Here is a 20,222-nt window from a genome sequence, read left to right as displayed (position 1 = left end):
CAGGCTGCTCTATATACTGTACACACCGCTCTATATACTGTACACATTGCTCTATATACTGTACAGGCAGCTATATATACTACACACACTGCTCTATATACTGTACACACTGCTCTATATAATGTACAGGCTGCTCTATATACTGTACACACTGCTCTATATACTGTACAAACTGCTCTATATACTGTACACACTGCTCTATATACTGTACAGGCTGCTCTATATACTGTACAAACTGCTCTATATACTGTACACACTGCTCTATATACTGTACAGGCAGCTCTATATACTGTACACACTGCTCTGTATAATGTACAGGCTGCTCTATATACTGTACACACTGCTCTATATACTGTACAGGCAGCTCTATATACTATACACACTGCTCTATATACTGTACACACTGCTCTATATAATGTACACACTGCTCTATATACTGTACAGGCAGCTCTATATACTGTACAGGCTGCTCTATATACTGTACAGGCAAGCTCTATATACTGTACAGGCTGCTCTATATACTGTACAAACTGCTCTATATACTGTACACACTGCTCTATATAATGTACACACTGCTCTATATAATGTACAGGCTGCTCTATATACTGTACACACTGCTCTATATACTGTACAGGCAGCTCTATATACTGTACAGGCTGCTCTATATACTGTACAGGCAGCTCTATATACTGTACAGGCTGCTCTATATACTGTACACACTGCTCTATATAATGTACAGGCTGCTCTATATACTGTACAGACAGCTCTATATACTGTACAGGCTGCTCTATATACTGTACACACTGCTCTATATACTGTACAGGCTGCTCTATATACTGTACAGGCAGCTCTATATACTGTACACACAGCTCTATATACTGTACAGGCAGCTCTATATACTGTACAGGCTGCTCTATATACTGTACACTCTGCTCTATATACTGTACAGGCTGCTCTATATACTGTACACACTGCCCTATATACTGTACACACTGCTCTATATAATGTACAGGCTGCTCTATATACTGTACACCCTGCTCTATATACTGCACACGCTGCTCTATATACTGTACAGGCTGCTCTATATACTGTACAGGCAGCTCTATATACTGTACACACTGCTCTATATACTGTACAGGCTGCTCTATATACTGTACACACTGCTCTATATACTGTACAGGCAGGTCTATATACTGTACACACTGCTCTATATACTGTACAGGCAGCTCTATATACTGTACACACTGCTCTATATACTGTACAGGCTGCTCTATATACTGTACACCCTGCTCTATATACTGTACAGGCTGCTCTATATAATGTACAGGCTGCTCTATATACTGTACAGGCAGCTCTATATACTGTACACACTGCTCTATATACTGTACACTCTGCTCTATATACTGTACAGGCTGCTCTATATACTGTACACACTGCTCTATATAATGTACAGGCTGCTCTATATACTGTACAGGCAGCTCTATATACTGTACACACAGCTCTATATACTGTACACACTGCTCTATATACTGTACACTCTGCTCTATATACTGTACAGGCTGCTCTATATACTGCACACACTGCTCTATATACTGTACAGGCAGCTCTATATACTGTACACACTGCTCTATATACTGTACAGGCTGCTCTATATACTGTACACACTGCTCTATATACTGTACAGGCAGCTCTATATACTGTACAGGCTGCTCTATATACTGTACAGGCAGCTCTATATACTGTACACACAGCTCTATATACTGTACAGGCAGCTCTATATACTGTACAGGCTGCTCTATATACTGTACACACTGCTCTATATAATGTACAGGCTGCTCTATATACTGTACAGGCTGCTCTATATACTGTACACACTGCTCTATATACTGTACAGGCTGCTCTATATACTGTACAGGCAGCTCTATATACTGTACACACAGCTTTATATACTGTACAGGCAGCTCTATATACTGTACACTCTGCTCTATATACTGTACAGGCTTCTCTATATACTGTATAGGCTGCTCTATATACTGTACACCCTGCTCTATATACTGCACACGCTGCTCTATATACTGTACAGGCTGCTCTATATACTGTACAGGCTGCTCTATATACTGTACACACTGCTCTATATAATGTACAGGCTGCTCTATATACTGTACAGGCTGCTCTATATACTGTACACACTGCTCTATATACTGTACATGCTGCTCTATATACTGTACAGGCAGCTCTATATACTGTACACACAGCTTTATATACTGTACAGGCAGCTCTATATACTGTACACTCTGCTCTATATACTGTACAGGCTGCTCTATATACTGTATAGGCTGCTCTATATACTGTACACCCTGCTCTATATACTGCACACGCTGCTCTATATACTGTACACGCTGCTCTATATACTGTACAGGCTGCTCTATATACTGTACACTCTGCTCTATATACTGTACAGGCTGCTCTATATACTGTACAGGCTGCTCTATATACTGTACACACTGCTCTATATAATGTACAGGCTGCTCTATATACTGTACACACTGCTCTATACACAGTACAGACTGCTCTATATACTGTACACACTGCTCTATATACTGTACAGGCAGCTCTTTATACTGTACACACTGCTCTATATACTGTACAGGCTGCTCTATATACTGTACATGCAGCTCTATATACTGTACAGGCTGCTCTATATACTGTAAACACTGCTCTATACACTGTATATACTGCTCTATATACTGTACACACTGCTTTATATACTGTACAGGCAGCTCAATATACTATACACACTGCTCTATATACTGTACACACTGCTCTATATACTGTACAAGCTGCTCTATATACTGTGCACACTGCTCTATATACTGTACATGCAGCTCTATATACTGTACAGGCTGCTCTATATACTGTACACACTGCTCTATATACTGTACAGGCTGCTCTATATACTGTACATGCTGCTCTATATACTGTACACACTGCTCTATATACTGTACACGCTGCTCTATATACTGTACACACTGCTCTATATAATGTACAGGCTGCTCTATATACTGTACACACTGCTCTATATACTGCACACGCTGATCTATATACTGTACAGGCTGCTCTATATACTGTACAGGCAGCTCTATATACTGTACACACTGCTCTATATAATGTACAGGCTGCTCTATATACTGTACACACTGCTCTATATACTGCACACGCTGCTCTATATACTGTACAGGCTGCTCTATATACTGTACAGGCAGCTCTATATACTGTACACACTGCTCTATATAGTATACACACTGCTCTATATACTGTACACACTGCTCTATATACTGTACAGGCTGCTCTATATACTATACACACTGCTCTATATACTGTACACTCTGCTCTATATACTGTACAGGCAGCTCTATATACTATACACACTGCTCTATATACTGTACAGGCAGCTCTATATACTGTACACACTGCTGTATATACTGTACACACTGCTCTATATACTGTACAGGCTGCTCTATATACTGTACACCCTGCTCTACATACTGTACAGGCTGCTCTATATACTGTACACACTGCTCTATATACTGTACAGGCAGCTCTATATACTATACACACTGCTCTATATACTGTACAGGCAGCTCTATATACTATACACACTGCTCTATATACTGTACACACTGCTCTATATACTGTACACGCTGCTCTATATACTGTACAGGCTGCTCTATATACTATACACACTGCTCTATATACTGTACAGGCAGCTCTATATACTATACACACTGCTCTATATACTGTACAGGCAGCTCTATATACTATACACACTGCTCTATATACTGTACACACTGCTCTATATACTGTACACGCTGCTCTATATACTGTACAGGCAGCTCTATATACTATACACACTGCTCTATATACTGTACACACTGCTCTATATACTGTACACGCTGCTCCATATACTGTACAGGCTGCTCTATATACTGTACACTCTGCTCTATATACTGTACAGGCTGCTCTATATACTGCACAGGCTGCTCTATATACTGTACACACTGCTCTATATAATGTACAGGCTGCTCTATATACTGTACACACTGCTCCAGATACTGTACAGGCTGCTCTATATACTGTACACACTGCTCTATATACTGTACAGGCAGCTCTTTATACTGTACACACTGCTCTATATACTGTACAGGCTGCTCTATATACTGTACATGCAGCTCTATATACTGTACAGGCTGCTCTATATACTGTAAACACTGCTCTATACACTGTATATACTGCTCTATATACTGTACACACTGCTCTATATACTGAACACACTGCTTTATATACTGTACAGGCAGCTCAATATACTATACACACTGCTCTATATACTGTACACACTGCTCTATATACTGTACAAGCTGCTCTATATACTGTGCACACTGCTCTATATACTGTACATGCAGCTCTATATACTGTACAGGCTGCTCTATATACTGTACACACTGCTCTATATACTGTACAGGCAGCTCTATATACTATACACACTGCTCTATATACTGTACACACTGCTCTATATACTGTACACTCTGCTCTATATACTGTACAGGCTGCTCTATATACTATACACACTGCTCTATATACTGTACACGCTGCTCTATATACTGTACACACTGCTCTATATACTGTACAGGCTGCTCTATATATTATACACACTGCTCTATATACTGTACAGGCTGCTCTATATACTGTACACACTGCTCTATATACTGTACAGGCTGCTCTATATACTGTACACACTGCTCTATATACTGTACAGGCAGCTCTATATACTGTACACACTGCTCTATATACTGTACAGGCTGCTCTATATACTGTACACACTGCTCTATATACTGTACAGGCAGCTCTATATACTATACACACTGCTCTATATACTGTACAGGCAGCTCTATATACTGTACACACTGCTGTATATACTGTACACACTGCTCTATATACTGTACAGGCTGCTCTATATACTGTACACCCTGCTCTACATACTGTACAGGCTGCTCTATATACTGTACACACTGCTCTATATACTGTACAGGCAGCTCTATATACTATACACACTGCTCTATATACTGTACAGGCAGCTCTATATACTATACACACTGCTCTATATACTGTACACACTGCTCTATATACTGTACACGCTGCTCTATATACTGTACAGGCTGCTCTATATACTGTACACTCTGCTCTATATACTGTACAGGCTGCTCTATATACTGCACAGGCTGCTCTATATACTGTACACACTGCTCTATATAATGTACAGGCTGCTCTATATACTGTACACACTGCTCTATACACAGTACAGACTGCTCTATATACTGTACACACTGCTCCAGATACTGTACAGGCTGCTCTATATACTGTACACACTGCTCTATATACTGTACAGGCAGCTCTTTATACTGTACACACTGCTCTATATACTGTACAGGCTGCTCTATATACTGTACATGCAGCTCTATATACTGTACAGGCTGCTCTATATACTGTAAACACTGCTCTATACACTGTATATACTGCTCTATATACTGAACACACTGCTTTATATACTGTACAGGCAGCTCAATATACTATACACACTGCTCTATATACTGTACACACTGCTCTATATACTGTACAAGCTGCTCTATATACTGTGCACACTGCTCTATATACTGTACATGCAGCTCTATATACTGTACAGGCTGCTCTATATACTGTACACACTGCTCTATATACTGTACAGGCAGCTCTATATACTATACACACTGCTCTATATACTGTACACACTGCTCTATATACTGTACACTCTGCTCTATATACTGTACAGGCTGCTCTATATACTATACACACTGCTCTATATACTGTACACGCTGCTCTATATACTGTACACACTGCTCTATATACTGTACAGGCTGCTCTATATACTGTACACACTGCTCTATATACTGTACAGGCAGCTCTATATACTGTACACACTGCTCTATATACTGTACAGGCTGCTCTATATACTGTACACACTGCTCTATATACTGTACAGGCTGCTCTATATACTGTACACACTGCTCTATATACTGTACAGGCTGCTCTATATACTGTACAGGCTGCTCTATATACTGTAGAGGCAGCTCTATATAGTATACACATTGCTCTATATACTGTACAGGCTGCTCTATATACTGTACACCCTGCTCTATATTCTGCACACGCTGCTCTATATAGTGTACAGGCTGCTCTATATACTGTACAGGCAGCTCTATATACTGTACAGGCTGCTCTATATACTGTACACACTGCTCTATATACTGTACAGGCAGCTCTTTATACTGTACACACTGCTCTATATACTGTACAGGCTGCTCTATATACTGTACAGGCAGCTCTATATAGTATACACATTGCTCTATATACTGTACACACTGCTCTATATACTGTACAGGCTGCTCTATATACTGTACACACTGCTCTATATAATGTACAGGCTGCTCTATATACTGTACACCCTGCTCTATATACTGTACAGGCTGCTCTATATACTGTACAGGCAGCTCTATATAGTATACACACTGCTCTATATACTGTACACACTGCTCTATATACTGTACAGGCTGCTCTATATACTATACACACTGCTCTATATACTGTACACTCTGCTCTATATACTGTACAGGCTGCTCTATATACTGTACACACTGCTCTATATAATGTACAGGCTGCTCTATATGCTGTACACACTGCTCTATATACTGTACAAACTGCTCTATATACTGTACACACTGCTCTATATACTGTACAGGCTGCTCTATATACTGTACAAACTGCTCTATATACTGTACACACTGCTCTATATACTGTACAGGCAGCTCTATATACTGTACACACTGCTCTATATACTGTACAGGCTGCTCTATATACTGTACACACCGCTCTATATACTGTACACATTGCTCTATATACTGTACAGGCAGCTATATATACTACACACACTGCTCTATATACTGTACACACTGCTCTATATAATGTACAGGCTGTTCTATATACTGTACACACTGCTCTATATACTGTACAAACTGCTCTATATACTGTACACACTGCTCTATATACTGTACAGGCAGCTCTATATACTGTACAGGCTGCTCTATATACTGTACACACTGCTCTATATAATGTACAGGCTGCTCTATATACTGTACAGACAGCTCTATATACTGTACAGGCTGCTCTATATACTGTACACACTGCTCTATATACTGTACAGGCTGCTCTATATACTGTACAGGCAGCTCTATATACTGTACACACAGCTCTATATAATGTACAGGCTGCTCTATATACTGTACACTCTGCTCTATATACTGTACAGGCTGCTCTATATACTGTACACACTGCCCTATATACTGTACACACTGCTCTATATACTGGACAGGCTGCTCTATATACTGTACAGGCAGCTCTATATAGTATACACACTGCTCTATATACTGTACACACTGCTCTATATACTGTACAGGCTGCTCTATATACTATACACACTGCTCTATATACTGTACACACTGCTCTATATACTGGACAGGCTGCTCTATATACTGTACACACTGCTCTATATACTGTACACGCAGCTCTATATACTGTACACGCTGCTCTATATACTGGACACGCTGCTCTATATACTGCACACGCTGCTCTATATAATGTACAGGCTGCTCTATATACTGTACACACTGCTCTATATACTGTACAGGCTGCTCTATATACTATACACACTGCTCGATATACTGTACACTCTGCTCTATATACTGTACAGGCTGCTCTATATACTGTACACACTGCTCTATATAATGTACAGGCTGCTCTATATACTGTACACACTGCTCTATATACTGTACATGCTGCTCTATATACTGTACACACTGCTGTATATAATGTACAGGCAGCTCTATATACTATACACACTGCTCTATATACTGTACAAAACTGCTCTATATACTGTACACACTGCTCTATATACTGTACAGGTTGCTCTATATACTGTACACACTGCTCTATATACTGTGCACACTGCTCTATATACTGTACACACTGCTCTATATACTGTACACACTGCTCTATATACTGTACACACTGCTCTATATACTGTACAAACTGCTCTATATACTGTACACACTGCTCTATATACTGTACAGGCTGCTCTGTACACTCACTGCAGCAAAGCAAACATACTTCACATCTCTCATATCCTCCCTGTCTCACAACCCCAAACAACTATTCAACACCTTCAATTCTCTCCTCCGTCCCCCAGTGCCTCCTTCCTCTCCTCTTATTTCAGCCGAAGACTTTGCCTCATTCTTCAAACAGAAGATTGACACCATCAGACAAAGCTTTTGCCTAAAGCCCCCACAGCCCCTCCCCACACCTACTCAACCTTCCTCCTTCAAAACCACACTCTCCACCATTACGGAAGATCAACTTTCCTCTTTGCTTTCCAAATCACACCTCACCACCTGTAAACTTGACCCAATCCCGTCCCACCTCATCCCAAACCTTACCACTATCTTCATCCCAGCGCTATCCCTCCTCTTCAACTTGTCACTAACAACTGGTGTCTTACCCTCATGCTTCAAACATGCCTCAATCACACCCATCCTCAAAAAGCCCTCCCTTGACCCATCCTCTCTGTCTAGCTATCGCCCCATATCACTTCTCCCCTATGCCTCAAAACTACTGGAACAACACGTCCATTCTGAGCTGTCCTCCCACCTCTCCTCCTGCTCCCTCTTCGACCACCTACAATCTGGTTTCCGACCGCACCATTCTACTGAAACTGCACTGACCAAAGTTACCAACGACCTACTAACCGCCAAATATAAGCGACACTATTCTGTCCTCCTCCTCTTAGACCTGTCATCTGCCTTCGACACAGTGGACCATTCCCTCTTACTAAAAACTCATCTCTCGGCATCACAAACTGGGCCCTATCCTGGATCTCCTCATATCTAACAGACAGGACATTCAGTGTGTCTCACACACAGACCACCTCCTCATCTCACCCCCTATCTGTCGGTGTCCCCCAAGGTTCAGTTCTAGGACCCCTGCTCTTCTCCATCTACACCTTAGGCCTGGGACAGCTCATAGAGTCTCATGGCTTTCATTATCACCTCTATGCTGAAGACACACAGATCTGCCTCTCTGGACCTGATATCACCTCCTTACTAACCAAAATCCCACAATGTCTGTCTGCTATTTCATCCTTCTTCTCTGCTAGATTTCTAAAACTGAACATGGACAAAACAGAATTCATCATCTTTCCGCCATCTCATTCAACCCCCCCAACTGACCTATCAACGTCAATGGCTGCCCACTCTCCCCAGTCCATCAAGCTCGCTGCCTTGGGGTAACCCTGGACTCTGAACTCTCCTTCAAACCACATATCCAAGTCCTTTCCACTTCCTGCCGACTCCAACTCAAAAATATCTCCCGGATCCGCACATTCCTCAACCATGAATCTGCAAAAACACTAGTGCACGCTCTCATCATCTCCCGCCTTGACTACTGCAACCTCCTGCTCTGTGGCCTCACTTCCAACACTCTCGCACCCCTCCAATCCACTTTTCCCCCAGCCTCTCCTCTCTGTCAATCTCTTCACTGGCTCCCCATCGCCCAGAGACTCCAGTTAAAAACCCTAACCATGACATACAAAGCCATTCACAACCTGTCTCCTCCACATATATCTTGCCTACTCTCCCGCAACATACCCGCACGCAACCTCCGATCCTCACAAGATCTCCTTCTTTACTCCCCTCTTATCGCCCCTTCCCACAATCACATACAATATTTCCCCCGTGCATCTCCCCTACTCTGGAACTTTCTATCCCAACACATCAGACTCTCGTCGACCGTGGAAACCTTCAAAAAGAGCCTGAAGACCCACCTCTTCCGACAAGCCTACAACCTGCAGTAACCACCACTCCACAAATAATGCTGCACGACCAGCTCTACCCTCACCCATCACTTGTAGACTGAGCCATCGCAGGCAGGGTCCTCGCTCCTTCTGTACCAGTCGCCCTCACATTGTGTTCCAAGATTATTGTAATTGTTCTTGTATGTATACCCCTTTTTCACATGTAAAGTGCCATGGAATAAATGGCGCTATAATAATAATAATCTGATGTGGAAATATGTAGTAGAGTCACATTCTTCTCACTGCAGGACCTCGATCCAATGTTCTGTAGTAACCGCGGATCAGTGTTATCTCACTAGTGTTAGAATTACTGTCCGCCGTTCTCCACAATATGGGAAGCACAAAACTTACACTGATGAGAACCGGACACCTGAGCGATCTACCAGCCAGAATACAGAGATCACCAGTGCACAGCAGAGATCAGCTCCCGGCACAGCAACAGGAGATTGTAGCCTCTCACTTAGAAGATGTGGTGGCTCTGAAAAGAGCCTTTGGGTTGTCAGGATGGAGCAGAGAATACAATTAACCTCCGAAGCCGTAGAGAGTGCGGCCCTGGCGCTTGAGCGCGTACACCACGTCCATAGCGGTGACGGTCTTCCTCTTGGCGTGCTCGGTGTAGGTGACGGCGTCACGGATCACGTTCTCCAGGAAGACTTTCAGGACACCGCGAGTCTCTTCATAGATGAGGCCGGAGATGCGCTTGACGCCTCCTCTGCGAGCGAGACGGCGGATGGCAGGCTTGGTGATGCCCTGGATGTTATCACGGAGCACCTTCCTGTGCCGCTTGGCACCGCCCTTCCCGAGACCTTTCCCTCCTTTACCGCGACCAGACATCTTCCAAATAATCAGTAGAAAAATGACTAAACCGCACCGACTCTTCTTTTATATAGCGTATAAGTGGACCAGAGAGAAGACTGCAGAGATGCCGCGTTTCCAGGGCGGGTCTTACAGAATCTACATTAGCTCCTCCTTCCTCTGCTGATTGGCTGAACACAGAACTGTTGGGGAGTTTGAATTTCCCGCTCATTGTGCAGTTTCCGCAGCGTCTAATATATATCTTTTCCCTGTGATGAGAAATGTGTCAGATACAGTCTATAAATAAAAGGGCAGACACGACACCAACCTCCTGCAAGTGAGATGAAGCTGAGCAGAAGCATCAGATCACTGCTGAATATACAGATAGCGGCACTGACAGTGATTAACCCCCACTTCCATCATACCAGCATATTCCTAACATGCTATTCACATCTCCATGGTCATTTTCGCATCTTACTACTCCCCTCATCATCCCTTGCCATGGCTTCATTCTGTACAATCTACATGTATTAATACATGTGACATTCTGGCTGCTCCCGGTGACTAATCTATAGGATCCTGACTGAGCTCTGTGACGTTTCCAAAACGGGCTTGTCACTTCTGATAGAATTGCTCTTGGGGTGCGGTGATTTGCCAGGAGCAGCAGCATGTGACCATGCCTGGACACGATCAGAGGAGGATTGTGGCAGCCAGGATTATTGCCTCTTCTAAGGACAGTGCAGGGAGGAAGCCGCGGTCAGCAGCACTGCTCAGATACTTAATATTTTGCCACCACTGGGATTTTCCGCTCATCAGAAATGACAATATTTACTTTCTCCTAATAACACTTGTATTGTAATTGACAGAGATCATAAAACTCAGATATCACTTGTTTCTTCATTTGAGGATTTGCACTTAGAGAACATTTGTTATCTTCCTGTAGAAGATAATGACAACAGCTCAGATTGGGCAAATAAAAAAGGAGCCGTATAAATAACATAATCACTGAGCAGCTGATTGATTCTCATTCCAGTGGTCCCATATCCAATGGAGAATACACTGTGATCTGGAAGGTGATTACATGAATGTGCTCAGTGGAGTTTATCTATAGACCGGACACTTCTCTTCACAGCAGAAGTAGTAACACAATTACATGTAGAAGCTGCGGAAACTACAAGGAGCGGGAAATTCAAACTCCCTAACGTCCTGTGTTCAGCCAATCAGCAGAGGAAGGGGAGGAGCTAATGTTAATAGTTACCGAATAGGAAGTTCCCGCTCAGGGGCTGATGGCTTTTTCTGTTCTTTGTCCTTCTGGATCACGTGGTTTCAGGACGGTCGGATATCAGGAAATTTGCTTGTGTTGAGCGATCAATGGTCTCTTGGTTCCATACAGGAATTTCTATCATTTCCAGGATCGAGGGAACAGTATCCGCTTTCTATAACACAAAGTGCAGAACTGATTCTAACAATGGTGACTCCATCACACCAGCAATATTCCGAGTGCCGGGAATATAAAGAAACGAGATACTGCAGTTTACAGAGAACTTTGAAAGAAGGAGGCGGGGATTTTATAAAATGTAGGTTAATATTATCTAGATAAACCTACTACAGAGCTGCAGAGGATATTAGTCTCTTAATCCTGATGCGTTTTCAGGATCAGACCCGTGCGGCTGATAGGAGTCAGCGAGTGTTCACAGGAGATAGCGCTGGATAATGGACGTCCTATAATGATCGCATCATATACACCAAGAAATCTGCGCATTTATCCCTTCAAAACACAGTCCAGACTCCTAATACATTATATAAAGCTGATATTATTGGATGTGCGGCAGGATCGGTGCGAAAACTAGTGGGGATACGAATATTAAGTGGTTGAATGAGTAGAATGTACTTCGTGTAGTCATCAGATCATTTCTACACACCCTTATAACGGCATTGGGGGGAATAATCCCCCCAGATACCAATAGCGGACTGAGCAGAGAACTGAGCGCCCCTGATGTTACTGAGCACAAGTGAATACTCAGCAGAATATGAAGCAGATGTGAGGGATCAGCTCGTTATTATGGAGGATTTGGTGGCTCTGAAAAGACTTTGTGTTATAGTCAGACGTGTAGGACGGATCTAAGCTCTCTCCCCACGGATCCGGCGGGCCAGCTGGATGTCTTTGGGCATGATGGTGACCCTCTTAGCGTGGATCGCGCACAGATTTGTGTCCTCAAACAGCCCCACCAGATAAGCCTCGCTGGCCTCCTGCAGCGCCATGACGGCCGAGCTCTGGAAGCGGAGATCGGTCTTGAAGTCCTGGGCGATCTCTCTCACCAGGCGCTGGAAGGGAAGCTTACGGATCAGCAGCTCGGTGGACTTCTGGTAACGGCGGATCTCACGGAGAGCGACTGTCCCTGGCCGGTAGCGGTGAGGCTTCTTCACTCCGCCAGTGGCGGGAGCGCTTTTCCTGGCGGCCTTAGTGGCCAGCTGCTTGCGGGGAGCTTTCCCTCCGGTGGATTTACGAGCGGTCTGCTTAGTTCTGGCCATAGCTCTGTATAGAGGAGAACAGAAGTGATGAGAGGAGCGGAGAGAGCGGGATATTTATACTCCTCTGCTCCTGTTACCGCGTCATGTGAACACGCCCCCTGCACTGCATTGGTAATAAAAATTAACATGAGCCGCCAAAACAGGTGTGATATCCGCGACCAATCATTATTCACAAAATCATCCCCACGCCCATTAATCCCGCCCTCAAAAAGAGGGGCAGGGTCTCTGTTCTCTCTTTTCTGGCTGCGGATACTGGCACAGGGTCACACCATGTCTACATGCGGCTTCTACAGCAAGAGCCGCCGTCGTCACTGTTCTATGTCACCAGTACACGGAGCTGTACAGGGTCTACTCTATCATCAGTCAAATCACTGGTTCTCCAATTCTCACATCGAAGTAATAACCGCACACTAATCCTTTCACTAATAAAGACGCAGGTTACAAGTGGTGATTGATTAGGATGATGTAGATTTCTGTAGGACATCGGCCCCTTCCCTCCATTGATTACACTGATCGGTCACCTGCACTGGTGTGATCGGGACACAGCGCAGCTCTATGCGGAGATGTGGGGAAAAGCTTATTCATTATAACACTGGAGCCGCTCCATGAAAACACTATAATCTACAAGCGGCAGGATATACGGGCACTGATCATACAGCTCTGCAGGGGACAAGATAATGGCACTGATCATACAGCTCTGCTGGGGACAAGGTGATGGCACTGATCATACAGCTCAGCCGGGGACAAGGTGATGGAACTGATCATACAGCTCTGGCGGGGACAAGGTGGTAGCACTGATCATACAGCTCTGCCGGGGACAAGGTGATGGCACTGATCATACAGCTCTGCAGGGGACAAGGTGGTGGCACTGATCATACAGCTCTGCCGGGGACAAGGTGATGGCACTGATCATACAGCTCAGCCGGGGACAAGGTGATGGCACTGATCATACAGCTCTGCCGGCGACAAGCTGATGGCACTGATCATACAGCTCTGCAGGGGACAAGGTGGTAGCTCTGATCATACAGCTCTGCAGGGGACAAGGTGGTGGCACTGATCATACAGCTCTGCCGGGGACAAGGTGGTGGCTCTGATCATACAGCTCTGCAGGGGACAAGGTGGTGGCACTGATCATACAGCTCTGCCGGGGACAAGGTGGTGGCACTGATCATACAGCTCTGCCGGGGACAAGGTGGTGGCACTGATCATACAGCGCTGCCGGGGACAAGGTGGTTGCACTGATCATACAGCTCTGCAGGGAACAAGGTGGTGGCACTGATCATACAGCTCTGCAGGGGACAAGGTGGTGGCTCTGAAAAGAGCCTTTGTGGGGTAATTAACAGGGCGGCTTTGGCTTATTTCTTAGCTGCGGGCTTCTTGGCTTTAGCTGCCTTCTTAGCAGGACTCTTGGCAGCTTTGGGTTTAGCAGCTTTCTTAGCCGGACTCTTCGTCACCTTCTTGGGCTTCGGAGCGGCCTTTGGCTTCTTGGGGCTCTTGGCCGCCTTCTTGGCAGCTGCTGCGGGCTTCTTGGCCTTTTTCGGGCTCTTCTTGGCCGCGGTCGGAGCCTTCTTGGGCTTCTTCGGAGACTTGGCGGCTTTCTTGGCTGCAGCGGGTTTCTTGGGCTTGGTCGCAGCTGCTGACTTCTTCTTGGCCGCTTTGTCCTTAGTCTCCTGCTGCTTCTTGTTCAGCTTGAAGGACCCGGAGGCGCCGCTGCCCTTCACCTGGAGGAGGGCGCCCTTGGTGACCAGAGACTTGACGGCCAGCTTCAGGCGGCTGTTGTTCTTCTCTACATCGTATCCTCCGGCAGACAGAGCCTTCTTCAGGGCGGCCAGAGACACCCCACTGCGCTCCTTAGAGGCGGACACGGCTTTCACGATCAGATCGGAGACGCCGGGACCGGAGGGTTTCTTGCTTTTCTTGGCGCCCCCGGCGGCGGATTTCTTCGGCTGTTTCTTGGATTTGGCGGCCGGTTCTGCGGGAGGGGGAGCGGCGGCTGGTGCGGTCTCTGTCATCGTGTGCTGCGGAACTAGAACACAAATATCTCCTGATAGGAAAACACTGAGGCCGGAGCTGGAGGCGCCTGTTATATGTACAGGCTTACTGCGCACTGATTGGCTGCTGATCTGCACCGTCCTGAGCATCTATTGGCTGACACTGAGCACAGGCCCCGCCTCCTCCCAGCTGAGCCCGAGTGAAGCGCCGCTCTCCCCTTGTGCTTTCCTGCCCGGGATAAAAGCCCTTTACCGGCTAACACCGGACAGCAGAGCGCGCTATCTCCGTCGCTTCCTCTTCTCCATCATCTCCACTGACCGTTTGTAGCCGTCACCAGCAGAGATGCCGGGAAAGAGCCGAGAGGAGGTCCCGGGATCATCGCCGCCGTCCTCCCGATCTGCGCATCACTGTGTGTCCGGGAAGATAAAACTGCTGCGGGAGCTCGTTCCTCCTATTCCCGGCTCTTGTCACCATCACAGGGATCTTTACTACAATATCCATGATATTAATAGGCTGGAAAGGTGCATGGAAATTGTCCCCTTACCAACAGCTGTCTGCTGTCACTTGGCTGGTTATTAAAAATAGGGAGGCCCCACGTCATTTATTTAGACTATTTTTTATTAAATAGGTTAAATAAGCCTAGACACCCTTTAGTATCATATGAAGGGCACTAAAGAGTGCTACTTTATTATATGTAGGGGGCTTGTGACATTAAATATCTACAGGATATCTATCTATCTATTCTAAGGGTTTTGCTGTGGATTTATTGTACTTGGCTGATGACAATTCCTGTCTTTACTGAGATGTGTGCGAGAAAAAAAGGACGGAGTACGCATGGTCCGTGTGCCGTCCGTTTTTTTTTTCGCACCCATTGACTTGCATTGGTGAGTCTCAGGCGTTCGCATGCTGCAATTTTTTTACTCAACCCATTTCCACCTGACGAAAAAATCTCACAGATGAACACTGCCTTATTGAATCACATTGGTGCAAGTGTAATGCAATTTTTTTTTCTCACATTGGAATCGCCGGATTTACACATAGATGTGAGCGAACCCAAAGGGCTCATAGTCATCTGCATTTAAATCGGACGAGTGCAATTCAATAAAAAATTGGATTGCACTCTGACTAATGTTATTGAATGATTGTGTTCATCTGTGATTTTTTTCTCAGCTCGAATTGGACTGAGAAAAAATTGCAGCATGCTGCGAGTGGCCGCATATATCGGATGAGACTCAGCAATGCAAGGCAGTGGGTGCGAGAAAAAAATCGGCACACAGACCATGAGTGTATATGCACAGTGTGACCCGTCAGAATAGAATAGATAGAATAGATATATGCATAGAATAGATAGAAAGAAGTCAGTGAGATATATAATTAGCGCAGTGCGTGTGTAGCTTACTGTACATGTATTTAACTAGTAAAGAAAGAAAAAATGGCGTGGTGTCCTCCTCATTTTTCTTAATCAGCTTAGGGAAAGCAGACAGCTGGGGTCTGGTGTTATTATGCCGGGAAGGGCTCACTATCCATGAATCTTCCCAGCCTATTAATAACAGCTCACTAGTGATGGGCGAGCACTAAAATGCTCGGCAGCTCGTTGTTCGGGTCGAGCACATTGGAATACTTGGGTGCTCGACCCGAGCAACGAGCACAATGTAAGTCTATGGGAAACTCGAGCATTTTTCAGGTGGCTCCCCCCGCAAGTCTGCAGAGGGCCTAAAAATTGCCCACATCGATGGGAACAGTGTTCAAATGTTATGGGAACAGCATTTCGGACTCCCAGGTCACTGGTGTCAACAACGTTGTCAGAGGTATTACGCCACTTTTACGGACTCACAATAAAACATACAAAAACTAAACCAAAATGCATTTTCCTGTCAAATATGTTAAGGAACATCCTTTCCAGGGTAATGACTTGTATATAAGGCAAAATAAATAACCAAAACCAAAAATACTCCTCCACACCTTGGGCTATGATCACACGTAGCGTTTTTCATGCGTTATTGCACTTTTGCATTGCTTTCAAACATGACAAATGCATTCATTGGGAAATGTCATTTTAACATTTTACAACCATATGTGGCCATGTGGTGTGTGAGACATGATCAGACACATCCTGTTTAATTTATGAAGGAGGGACTCTGAAAGTCGCAAAGCCTATTTTTGTAGGGCCATCAGGCGACCTTTACTATTCTTCTGGTACTGCCCCATTTTTGTAGACCTGTCCGCCTCAGGAATAAGAGATATAAAGTTCTCCTTGTAGCGTGGGTCTAGAAGTGTCACCAACCAGTAATGACTTTCACCTAAAATTTTGAGAACCTGAGGGTCACGGGAAAGGCAGCGTAACATAAACTCAGCCATGTGTGCCATACTGATAACAGGCAAGACTTCCGTGTCCTCTCCAAGACGACAACTGGCCAAGCTATCCTCCTCCTCCTCTCTGTCCTCAGGCCATCCACGCTGAACAGACGGTATGACAGTTGTGTTGGTAGTACCATCTATAGCTCATAAAACTAGCTAGTGTTCTTCTTCCTCCTCCTCTCCCTTATTGTCACCCAGTCCACATTGGGATAAGATGAGGCTGGGCTGTGTATAATCACCCTACATGGTTCATTGATCCATCTCATCGTGCTCCGCCTGCAATGCATCCTCTCTGATTGTGAGAGAAGACAGAGAAGCGGGATGGTGACATTAATTATGGCATCATCGGCGCTCACCATCTTGGTGGAGTCCTCAAAGTTTTGGAGGATGGTACATATGTCTGACATCCATGTCCACTCCTGAGGTCTTATGTGTGGAGTCTGAACTTCATACCGACGGCCTTGATGATGCTGGTACTCAACAACTGCCCTCTTCTACTCACAAATCCTTCCCAACATCTGCAGTGTAGAGTTCCAATGCGTGGGGACATCACACACCAATCTGGGAACCAGAAGCTGCAAACACTGCTGAAGCACGGCAAGGGCGGTGGAAGCTGTAGGTGACTTTCTAAAATGGATACACAGGTGGCATATTTTAACAAGCAGATTCGACAGCTCCAGGTAGGATTTGAGAAACTGCTGAATCACGAGGTTAAGCACATGGGCCAGGCAGGATATGTGTGTGAGCCGTCACTAGGTTACGGACAATTTCATACACGACCATGCCTGGCTGTAGGTTCAGCGGTGTGAGCCACTGATCTGCCTGCTTTTCAGAGCTGTCCGCAACTCTTCAGCATTGTGCGGTTTGTCACCTAAGCATATTGGCTTCAGCACAGCCTGTTGCCGCTTGGCCGAGGCAGTGCTGCAGTGCTTCCAGCTTGTGACTGATGTGGTCATTTCGAAGATGGAGGATGAAGAGGAGGAGGAGGCTGAGGAGGATGAGGTGCAGGAGCTGTAGACTGTGGGGGCAACTCTGATTGACTTAGGGCCCGCAATCCTTGGCGTTGGAAGGACGTGTTCTGTTCGAAGGTCCGACTGGGTCACGACTTCCACTATGTTAACTCAGTGTGCCGTCAGCGAGATGTACCGTCCCTGCCCACAAGCACTTGTCCACGTGTCCGTGGTTAGGTGGACTTTCCCGGTAACTACGTTGTTTAGGGCCCGGCTAATGTTTTGGGACACGTGCTTGTGTAATGTCCCACATTTCGCGACTGCTTGAGCTAGAAATGTTGTCTTTTAGGCTGGTTGAGACGGAAGCATTCTTCAACCTGATGGTGGCGGCCGTTCCTCGGTACTCGGTCTCCATCCGCCACTATTTCTCCTGGTGTGCCGTCCCCGCATTACACAAGCACGTGTCCCAAAACATTAGCCATGCCCTCAACAACGCAGTTACCAGGAAAGTCCACCTAACCACGGAATCGTGGACAAGGGCATGTGGGCAGGGACAGAACATCTCGCTGACAGCACACTGGGTTTACATAGTGGAAGCCGGGACCCAGTCAGACCTTGGGACGGAACAAGTCCTCCCGACGCCAAGGATCGCGGGTCCTAGATTATTCAGGGTTGCCCCCACAGTCTACAGCTAATGCACCTCAGCCTCCATCTCTGAAATTACCACATCAGTCACAATCACAACCTGGAAGCACTGCAGCACTGCCTCGGCCAAGCGGTAACAGGCTGTGTTGAAGCTAATATGCTTAGGTGACAAACCGCGCAATTCTGAAGAGTTGTGGACAGCTCTGAAAGAGCAGGCAGTTCTGCAGCTCACATCGCTGTACCTACAGCCAGGCATGGTCGTTTGTGAAGATTGGCAGAACCTGGTGGCGGATCTGAGGAGAGGCGAACTCACACACGTACCATGCCTGGCCCATGTGCTTAACCTCGTGGTTCAGCGGTTTCTCAAATCCTACCCTGAGCAACCTGATCTCCTTGTCAAAGTATGCTGCCTGTGTTCCCATTTTAGAAAGTCAGCTACATCTTCCGCCGCCCTTGCCGTGCTTCAGCAGGATTTGCAGCTTCCGGCTCACAGACTGGTGTGTGATGTCCCCACGCGTTGTAACTCTACACTGCAGATGTTGGGAAGGATTTGTGAGCAGAAGAGAGCAGTTGTTGAGTACCAGCATCAACAAGGCCGTCTTTATTCAGTACAGACTCCACACATAAGACCTCAGGAGTGGACATGGATGTCAGACATATGTACAATTCTCCAAAACTTTGAGGAAGCCACCAAGATGGTGAGCGGCGATGACGCCATAATTGGCATCACCATCCCACTGCTCTGTCTTCTGAAGCGCTCTCTGCTCACAATCAAAGAGGATGCATTGCAGGCAGAGCACGATGAGATGGAGCAAGGAACCATAAAGGGTGATTACACACAGCCAAGCCTCATCTCATCCCAACATGGATTGGGTGACAATGAGGAAGATGAGGAGGAGGAAGGACAGGAGCCAGTTTCATGCACTTGACGGTACTACCTGCACAGCTGTAATACCGTC

General features: G+C 45.5%; 3 protein-coding genes across 3 annotated transcripts; all 3 read right to left on the bottom strand.

Moving 5' to 3' along the window:
- Positions 1 to 10,513: 10,513 nt before the first annotated feature.
- Positions 10,514 to 11,251, bottom strand: LOC141161364 (histone H4-like). The gene is made up of 3 exons (XM_073646171.1): positions 11,238 to 11,251; positions 10,941 to 11,055; positions 10,514 to 10,825 (listed from the first exon to the last, which is right to left on the bottom strand). Exons 1-3 carry the CDS (start codon positions 11,249 to 11,251, stop codon positions 10,514 to 10,516), a joined length of 441 nt encoding a protein of 146 aa, XP_073502272.1.
- A 1,633-nt stretch (positions 11,252 to 12,884) lies between these two features.
- On the bottom strand, positions 12,885 to 13,338 carry LOC141161073 (histone H3). The gene has a single exon (XM_073645854.1). The coding sequence runs from the start codon at positions 13,316 to 13,318 to the stop codon at positions 12,908 to 12,910; it is 411 nt and encodes a 136-aa protein (XP_073501955.1). The 5' UTR covers positions 13,319 to 13,338; the 3' UTR covers positions 12,885 to 12,907.
- Positions 13,339 to 14,673: 1,335 nt separating this feature from the next.
- Positions 14,674 to 15,345, bottom strand: LOC141161072 (histone H1.11R-like). Its single transcript, XM_073645853.1, has one exon. The coding sequence runs from the start codon at positions 15,328 to 15,330 to the stop codon at positions 14,674 to 14,676; it is 657 nt and encodes a 218-aa protein (XP_073501954.1). The 5' UTR covers positions 15,331 to 15,345.
- Between the last annotated feature and the right edge of the window lie 4,877 nt (positions 15,346 to 20,222).

The sequence above is a fragment of the Phyllobates terribilis genome, unplaced genomic scaffold (assembly GCF_046119375.1).
Source record: "Phyllobates terribilis strain yellow unplaced genomic scaffold, ASM4611937v1 Scaffold_9__5_contigs__length_417890890, whole genome shotgun sequence".
Taxonomy (NCBI): Eukaryota; Metazoa; Chordata; class Amphibia; order Anura; family Dendrobatidae; genus Phyllobates; species Phyllobates terribilis.
This window is presented reverse-complemented; position numbering and strand designations above follow the sequence as displayed.

Coding starts and splice junctions, on each gene's coding strand:
- LOC141161364 (XM_073646171.1), bottom strand. Junction 10,826..10,940: donor GAGGAGCTAATGTAGATTCT/GTAAGACCCGCC, acceptor ATTATTTGGAAG/ATGTCTGGTCGCGGTAAAGG.
- LOC141161073 (XM_073645854.1), bottom strand. CDS start 13,318: ATGGCCAGAACTAAGCAGACCGCTCGTAAATCCACCGGAGGGAAAGCT.
- LOC141161072 (XM_073645853.1), bottom strand. CDS start 15,330: ATGACAGAGACCGCACCAGCCGCCGCTCCCCCTCCCGCAGAACCGGCC.